Source organism: Belonocnema kinseyi, chromosome 2, assembly GCF_010883055.1.
Source record: "Belonocnema kinseyi isolate 2016_QV_RU_SX_M_011 chromosome 2, B_treatae_v1, whole genome shotgun sequence".
In the NCBI taxonomy this organism is placed as follows: Eukaryota; Metazoa; Arthropoda; class Insecta; order Hymenoptera; family Cynipidae; genus Belonocnema; species Belonocnema kinseyi.
In genome coordinates, this window is record NC_046658.1 from 10,263,779 (window position 1) to 10,272,674 (window position 8,896).

Consider the following 8,896-nt stretch of genomic DNA (forward strand, 5'->3'; position numbering starts at 1 on the left):
TACATTTTTTTTAATTTTTATTTTTCTTACGTTTTTTAAGCTAGTTTTTAGCCAAACTATTATAATACTGTTGAAACAAATTTAAAATATCGAAAAATTCCTCAAAATGTCTTTTCGGATCTTTACGATGTTGCAAAGACGACGTATGTCCGTATCGTAAACTTATCTTTAAATATTTCTGACATATTTTAATGAAAGAGATAATACTTAGTTACTTAGAAATCAGTGCACGTGCTATTAATGTGTTTCAATATATTATTCTATGATCTTCGATAAAAAAATATATTTTTGTCTATATTAATAGAATTTCACTAATAAAAACGTATTAATACTTTCAGACATGTTTATCTGTGTTCTGATAAAGAATAATAATATTCTTCAATTATAATGACAAAACTACGTTGCTTCTTTTTAAATAAATTTTATTTAGAAAAGACAACACGGAAGTGTCTTGTTATAAAATCAATTTACTTGCTATATGATTTTTTTTGTTTTAAGACATTGAAAAAAATTAGAAACTGAAGAAGAACGAACTTCGTAAATTTCAATATAAAGTGTCAGGGCACTAACGACCCCATGGGGACCTTTGAGGCTTAATTTAATAGATTTCCACAGAACTTCGATGTAGGATTAGGACGGCACAATAAAGATAATAAAGTTAACAATAATAATATAATATAGACAATAATAAATATTGTCTGTGATTCGTTATTAGTGCTCGAACATGAACACTAGAACTTTAGTGCTAACTGCTAACTAACAGATCTCAAGTTTTGTTCCTGATTTATTCTAAAACACATTTGAAAAAGGATTCTCGAACTTCGATATACACTATTACGGCACAGTTCTAGAACAAGCTTAGAGCAAATGTTACAGAACGTCTGTGATTGGTCAGTTCTAAAACAATTTTGTAACTCTGGAATAGTTATTAATCTTTGTCCCTGAATTGTTCTAAAACACACTTGTAACATGGTTCTAGAACTTCGATATAACACTATTACGGCACCGTTCTAGAACAAACTTGGAACAAATGTTAAAGAACGTCTGTGATTGGTCAGTTCGCGAATAATTACGTAGCAAGTATTCTGGAGCAGTTATTAATCTTTGTTCCTAATTCGTTCTAGAACACACTTATAACAGGGTTTTAGAACTTCAATATAACACTCTTTAGACAAAGTTCTAGCACAAACTTAAAACAAATATTGCAGAACGTCTGTGATCATTTTGTTCTAAAACAATTCCATAGCAACTGTTACAGAACAGTACTGTCACATGGTTCGAGAACAGTTCTGTCACAATTTTGACACAGTGTCCTAGAACGCTGTGTCCTTTTTGTATAGAACAGTTCTGTCACCATTTTGTAACCAATATTATAGATCACAGTTCCTTTTTTGATTTGAAACAGTTACAGAACGTGTTTGCTGGGTAGTAGAATAGTTGTAAAGTAAAATGGATGCAAATAAGAGAAAAAGAGATTTACAGCGGTTTCGCAAAACAAAATACAGAGCGATTGCAAAACTTTTGAAGGAATTAAAGTCATCTAGTGACTCCGAAACATAAAATGATAAATCACATTTACCACCAAATTTGCACGGTAAGTCGACATTTTTTAAATTAAATTATTTCATCGCACTGGCCAATAAAAAATTTTCAACCGTTAATGCAATTGCGTTTATAAGAGAAAAATGTACTCGGTTATTATTCATTCAGTCAACTTTTCGAAGTTATATTTTTTGCTGGAAATGTAATGTTGAAAGGGAGCGTTTAAATATTATGTAACATTAAAAAGCGGGGAGGGATTTTTGTGTCTCGTTACTCATTCCTCGCTTCTAAACATTATGTTACAAGTTAAAATCTGAATTGTAAATAATAGTTTCATAATTCGGTTCTTACAGAAGAATTTGAAATGGTTTGGGTTATATTTTAATATAATAATTTTTCGCTTCGAAGATTTCAAAATGTGTTGAAGAAGAATGGGGAAGGTCTTCGATAAAGCTTTTTCTAATTTTTCAGGATTAAAACACATTTTGGGTAAACTGAATTTTAAGAGAAAGTTGAAAAAGGTCCCAAAACATTTCTAATTATTTCCTTCCATTTTTGAGAACAGATAAAGAGAATTCCGAGAGGAATTTGGCAATTTTGCCATATTTAGGAGTTTTTAAACGATTTAAAAATAAATAGAACTTGTGGAGATTCTCTGGAAATTTTGAAAGGTTTCACGAGAACAGAAAAAAACCTTATGTTCTAAGAAAACCTAAGTTCTTAAAAAAACTTGTTATTTCGAAAAATTAATTCTGATATAATAAAAAAATGTTTAAAAAAGTCAAGATATTTCTTAAATTGCCCAAGAGGCATCTGAAAAATTTTAAACCAATTTAAAAAAATTTTGTATCGTTAAAAATTATCAGGGAAAATTCTAATAATTTTGGAAGATTTAAAGATTTAGAAGGTCCAAAAGGATTGAAAATTTAATTTTCTTATATTTCCTATGAAAATTCTTAAAAGATTTTTACTTTAAAAAATAAACTTCAAGAAAAAATTAAAAAAGATTTTTGAACATTTCAAGATTTTATAGCAAAAGGTTTCAGTTTAGTCAGATTTAAAAATAGTAATCAAAATAAAGTAGGCTCAAAGGTAAAAAAAAATTTTCAAGCTTCAAAAGAATTTCGAAAGGTTTTAATAGGATAAACCAGTTTCCTTAAAATTCCAGAAACTGTCAACAAATTGCTAGTTGTTCGAAATTTCTGTATTGTATTATTTTTATATTATTTTGTATTATCTATGGCTCTGGAAAATATTTCCAATTGGTGAATTCCAATTAGTACTTACATCAAGTATTTCAGTATTTGTATTACCAAATAAAATACTAAAGAAGCATTCAGTGTTCACTTTTAGAAGAATAAAAATATCATTAAGGAATTTTTTAAGTTACTTTTTCAATTGAAGTGTTTAAGCTCAAATCTTTCCGAGAGACATAAATGGCTATTAAGTTTTCCAAAACTTCTCAATGAATACCATATTAGATGAATATATAATAGAACAAATGAACTCCTTTTTGAATTTCAGGTATTGAATAAAAAATGGAAAATGTTACTTCTGCGTTGAAGCTTTAAATTTATTGGATAATTTGGTATATTTTGTTATTGTGCAGAAGAACATGCGGGTGAAGGTAGTATGAATAGAGAAATGGACTTGGCACATGCTACGGTCAGTTCCGACGACGAGTCCAGCACAGCCAGCGATGAAACGAATTATTTTCCTTCAGATACAATAACTGAGGAAGAAAATTTGACCGACAATGAATTCTTCAACATCGAATTACAACAAGGGGCTGGCGATGAAGAATTGGATGCAGAGCGGGAGATCCAAGAACTCAGAAAGTGGGCAGTCGAGAGAACGTGTTAGTAAAGTGTAATAAAGTAATAAAGTGTCAGTCAGCAGAAAGTGTCAGTCTTACCTGGATGACTTATTGCAAACTTTGCGACGTAGATTGCTGCCTTCTCTACCATAAAGTACCAAAATATTTCTAAAGACAATTAATGCTAAGTATAATATAGTGGAAATGGAAGATCAAAATTGTGGGATCGGTGAATTTCTTTATTTTGTATTGCGAATGAATTAAAAGAATTCATTAATCCGGATCTACACGAAGAAAAATTAATTCAATTCCAAGTAAATGTTGATCCTGTACCATTAACAAAGTCGGGTAGCCAACAGTACACGCCAAATTTGTGTAAAGTACATTTTGATCCTGATATTTACGATGTTTTTCCAGTAGCGATATTTTTTGGTAATGCTAAGCCCAAAAATTCCGGCATATTTCTAGATGAATTCGTTAATGAAGTTAATAAGTTGCAAGCAGATGGTATTATCATTTCTAATGTACGCTTCCATGTTAAGCTCAAATGTCTTATCTGTGACACACCAGCATGCGCGTTTCTTAAAAATACCTTAGGTCATGGAGGCAAGTATGCTTGTGAAAGATGTACTGTCAAAGGCGAAAGGGTGAGCAATAGTATGGTTTACCCATATGTGAATGCTGAAGAAAGAACCGATGAATCATTTAGAAATAAATCGCAGCCTGAACAACATCATCCAGGTCTTTCTGCGCTGTTAGAAATATTGCCAAAGTTAAATTTAATTTCCTGTTTTGTTTTAGACTTCAAGCATCTAGTTTGTATAGGGATCATGAAAAAATTATTAGAATACTGGCTTAGTGGCAATTTAAACCTCAGACTGTGTCGTAAAAGTCGGATCGAATTCGCAAGGCAGATGGAATTTCTGAAAACTCAGGTGCCCTGTGAATTCCAACGTAAACGTAGATCAACTCATTTCTTGGCTAAATGGAAGGCCACAGAATTCAGGTTTTTTCACTTTATTGTGGCCCCATCGTTTAAAAAAATCTTCTTTTTGTATATCTGTATGATCACTTTTTGCTGTTACATGCAGCTTGTAGAATTTTATTTTCAGAGGAGTTGTGGAAACATCACACGGCTCTCGCCAAGCAGTTTCAACCTTTTTACAGCTTTTCAATTGAATGTTACTTAGGAAAACTAAAAAGCTTCCACCGTACTGCAAATCGCCCTTTAGTTCAGTTATGTAGACGTATTTATGAGATAAGATCTATTAGAAAAAAGATAAGCCGAGTTTATCGCCTCCTTTAGAAATTTTGTCTGTAAACAAAAATAGAGTAAACAGAATTAGATGCAAGGAAATTACGATCACTGATTCTCCACCGAATAACATTATGATTTTGGGGGAAAATACAATCATCAAAATAAACAAGATCTTTAATGACGTTACAAATTTAATGTTTGAAGGTCAGATTTGGAAGAAAAAAAATCCATTTTCACTTATCCCAGTAAATCGGACTCTTTCAAAATGTGGCAAATGGAAAATAAAGTCTCTCGTCGAATCATCACTTCTTCTGTGAATAACATAAGTAATAAGTTAGTTAAGTTGTCCTTGTCTTTGAAGGAAAATTCTGCTGAAAAAGTGTACGTCATTCCATTAATCCACTGAATATAGTGTTTTGTGAAGAAATACGTGTCACAATTTAGAATTTTATGTTTTGTTCAAAAAACGACTGTAATTTAAATATTTCAGGATGTAAAGGTCGTATTCATGGTTCTGTAAAATACTCAATTTCCTTGTATAAACTGAAAAAATTTCTTTTTATATTATTTTTATATGATTTTTTATATATTTTTTATATATTATTTATATTATTTTAAAGTTCTTGCGACATCGTCAGACAAATCCGCAAACAAAGCTTCACGTGTTACGGTGTTTGATAAACAATAAAGGGAAGGAGATCATTTCGTTTAATTTATTGATAAGAAGTAGGTATAGTGCATACTAATCATTGATTTCCTTATGCTTTAAAACATAGTGTGCGCATATGAGTGTACATTTTCAGAAATTAAATGCACGCGAGCTTTCATAGGTTATGTTTTCATGAACTTTTCCATGTTAAGGAGGTGGTTGTAATTACTTTCTTTATACGTTTTTTCCCTACATTTGAATATTTCCGAGAAGTTTAAAGGAATATATATTAAATACTTCATTTTATAGAAAAATAAAATTGTCCTGGTCTTGCAAAAGTATAAGGAAAACATGAGGTTGTTGAATATAAAGTCATTCTTATACTATATTCATTTGTATATTTGTGAGTCAATTTTCTGTTTCTGTAATTTTTTTCTCTAGTTACTTGAATCATGGCTTGGTCCAAAAAAGGGACAATCACTCGTGGTCTAAAAAAGGGAAATAAACGAGCTATCGTTAGCGTTCCATCTGGCTGTGTTTCTTATGATAAGAAAAAGGGTAGAATTTTAGCCAAATTTATGGAGCCACCTTATGATAATGAAGATACAGATCTTCTGTATACGCTTGTTGAAAATGAAGAAAATGCTCCAGAGAGTTGGCCTACTTATTCAGTCCAAATCAGAGGTCATGTCCGTAAGTAACATATTTTATCTGCTGCAAATTTATTACTGCTGTGCTGTTTTTGTTTAAATAGATGCAGTTTTATCCAAATAATTTCATTTTTAACCAAGAAGTAGAATTTTTAACCAAACGAGATGAATCCCAAACAAAAAATATTTCAAAAGCAACCAACAAAAATTGACTTGTAATGAAAAAATTGGATGTTTGTATTGAACTGTACCGTTGCAGGGTCATCTTTTGAAAAATCAGCAAACTTTGTTATAATTTAGGATCAGAAAATAATTCGAATAATATTAAAATTCGTAAAGTCACCTCGCCCCCCCCCCCCTACTCTGTTAACAACTGTAGTTTTCGGATTGACCCACCCCCCTTCCCCTAAATTGTTAACGTAGCTTCTGAATGGCCAGTAAGACTTTTCAATATTATACTGAATTTTGCTTTTATTTGTACAGAAACTTACAGTGAAGCCTTAAAAAGATTGAAAACACTGGAGAATGAGGACAATGCTTTTACAACAGACACTGATGGTGATCCTTAAGCTATTAAAGCTGAAAAATAGAAAAAATATTCAAAACAAAAAAGTAAGTAGTGAGTAAAGAAATTCGCAATGCAATGGACGTGCCTTCCATCGAATCAGATGCAGCTGAAGAGTTAGACAATAGTCTAGATTCTAGCAGTATTGATGAAAATGCTCCTCCCAGAAGTAAGAGGCAAAAGATTTCATCCAGACTTGAACCTGTGTACAAAACAAAAAATCGTCCTCCAATAGGAAAACGGAACAAAACTGATTCTAAAATTGCAGCGACTGTGAGTTCAGGTATTTCAGTGTTTGATGTTTACGGAGTAACAATTAATTGGATTATTTTAAGGATGTAAGAATTTTTTAGTTCATTTAATTACTAATCAATATTTAGGAAAACAGTAATCTTGTCATCAGAAGTCATCCACTGACTTCGAAAAGCTATCCACTTCTAGTGCTGTCAGTAACGAAAGAGGCTCCAAAGGAAATATAGATGGCAAGGTTGATAATTCCATAGCTAAGCCCCTGTTAGCTGAAAAAGAAGATGGAAAATAAGTTACGGGGGCAGCAACAAAAAAACTGAACAAAATATTCAAAGATCGGAAGAGCGGTGAGAAAAGGTACAAATTATTTGCATACTACAATTTAGAAATTTCTACATTAATTAAAATTGGTTTCGAGATATCGTCATGATTTTGTCCATTCTCAAAGGAATCACTGTTGATTTGAAATAAATCAAATCAAATCAGCAAATAATAATCCAATACCTGCCTTCCACTAATATTGTTACAGAACAAAACTTCATAATTAAACACAATCTCAGTATACCGTTTAAAACTATGGATGATTTTAAAGATTTTGACAAGAACCTTACAAGCATGGACGAGTTTCGAACAGAGTTTGTGAGTCTACATTAGAAATATTGTCTTGCATTGAAAACATTTCATTCTTTAAACTTGTGTATCTTCTTATTGTTTGCACATTATTTATTTCTTGTTAAAGACTTCTTTACTTCATTCTTTCGTAGATCGGGAATTAAGTTTAATCAAAAGCTGCACGAACATTGTTCGAAAATATCTCTCAAGAGGCGTGATCGTATAATTCACATCAAAAATAAGAATGCCTGGAAAGTTTCTGATGAATTCTACGATGTTTTACGATTGCATTTTAAGTAATTATCATACTTTCTCTTTTGAACCTATGTTTCTGAATATTTTTGTCTAAAATCCATAATTTAAAGGCGTGATGATTCAGACGCACAAAGACGTTCATACTGAAAGGGCTATTACAGAGCAAACTTTCTTCAGCACAATAGGCAGGGTATTCAATAATTCGAAGAATTGGGATGGTCAGCGGGAGAAGAGGGCCGTACTGCAGCCGATTAAACCTAAGCCTCAAAATCAGAACTTGGAGGAACATAATGATCAGAGCGAACAGAAAGATGAGGAAGAAACTGATCAAGATTGTGAGAACCGAAATTCTTTCAAGATTGTAGGTGATATGTTAATGATAAATAATGCATTCCAAAAGTTATTTGAAGCTTGCTGGTGTTCACTTTAAATCTAGATTGTATTTAGAGATATATAAAAATAGTCTGAAAAGTAGAAAGACTGAATTAATCTTACAAGGGTTATGTTTTTAAAAAGATTTTCTTCAATAGAAACGAAGTTTTCGAAAACACTATTACTATTTTTCTAATAAATATTATTATTTATATAATTAAGTTTAAGGTGTGTTGTACATAACAATTATGTATACAAACAGTATTGCTAGTAAAATTTTAATAAATTGTAATACCAATATTTTATTGTGAACTTATTTATTGAAATATATTCTACATCATTCGAAAATGAATAAGGAGCGGACAAGGTCCGAGTAAGGGCCTTATTTAGAAATGATGAACATATAAGATTGCCTGATCAGGACCTGGTGAGGTTGTCTGATAGGGAGCAAACCATTTCGAGCGTGACCTATCCTGTATGGTACGGATAAGTTCATCGGATCCGAACCTTAATAACAACACGACATCCTTACCAGAGCCTCATGATGCCCTTAATTAAATTTCTACACGGGGATATACACAATATAAAATATACAATATAATGAACAAATACAACAACAAATACAACAAAATATTAATCACGGTATTAATATTTTGATATTGCATATATATTTCTATTTGTAAATTGCGCGAAATATTCAAATATCATTAAAATCGCCAATTTCTTGAATTTCTTTCAAATGCAGATCAATATACAAATAAGACTATTAAAATATAACATTATTATAATATTATTATTAACAATAAAATATATATATATATATATATTCGCCGGGAGCGGGTGCTAATCTGAAAAATTGCACCCGCTTCCAGCGAAATCGCGGTAAAATTTCAGCCACAACCACGTCTCACAACCGTGAGATAGGTGG

The 8,896-nt window shown here is 31.5% G+C and overlaps 2 protein-coding genes across 4 annotated transcripts in view; one reads left to right on the forward strand and one right to left on the reverse strand.

The window, feature by feature from the left end:
• Positions 1–5,251: 5,251 nt before the first annotated feature.
• LOC117167103 lies at positions 5,252–8,149 on the forward strand. Of its 3 annotated transcripts, XR_004466353.1 has the most exons (6): positions 5,252–5,958; positions 6,399–6,763; positions 6,861–7,086; positions 7,259–7,368; positions 7,494–7,637; positions 7,707–8,149. XR_004466353.1 is itself a non-coding variant. In XM_033351747.1 (4 exons), the coding sequence occupies exons 2-4, from the start codon at positions 7,310–7,312 to the stop codon at positions 8,024–8,026; spliced, it is 456 nt and encodes a 151-aa protein (XP_033207638.1). In that variant the 5' UTR covers positions 6,747–7,086; positions 7,259–7,309; the 3' UTR covers positions 8,027–8,149. The 3 variants fall into 3 exon arrangements, 2 of the variants coding, with proteins under 2 accessions (XP_033207638.1, XP_033207640.1); XM_033351747.1 differs by lacking the exon at positions 5,252–5,958 and having other exon boundaries at positions 6,747–7,086; positions 7,774–8,149; XM_033351749.1 differs by lacking the exons at positions 5,252–5,958; positions 6,399–6,763; positions 6,861–7,086 and having other exon boundaries at positions 7,155–7,368; positions 7,774–8,149.
• Positions 6,453–8,896, reverse strand: part of LOC117167101 (mitochondrial import inner membrane translocase subunit TIM44) — a 197,789-nt gene continuing 195,345 nt past the window's right edge. Inside the window, exon 7 of the mRNA XM_033351744.1 lies at positions 6,453–6,998. Within this exon, the coding sequence (XP_033207635.1) occupies positions 6,880–6,998 (119 nt within the window). The 3' untranslated portion in view covers positions 6,453–6,879. The remainder of the gene's footprint in view (positions 6,999–8,896) is intronic.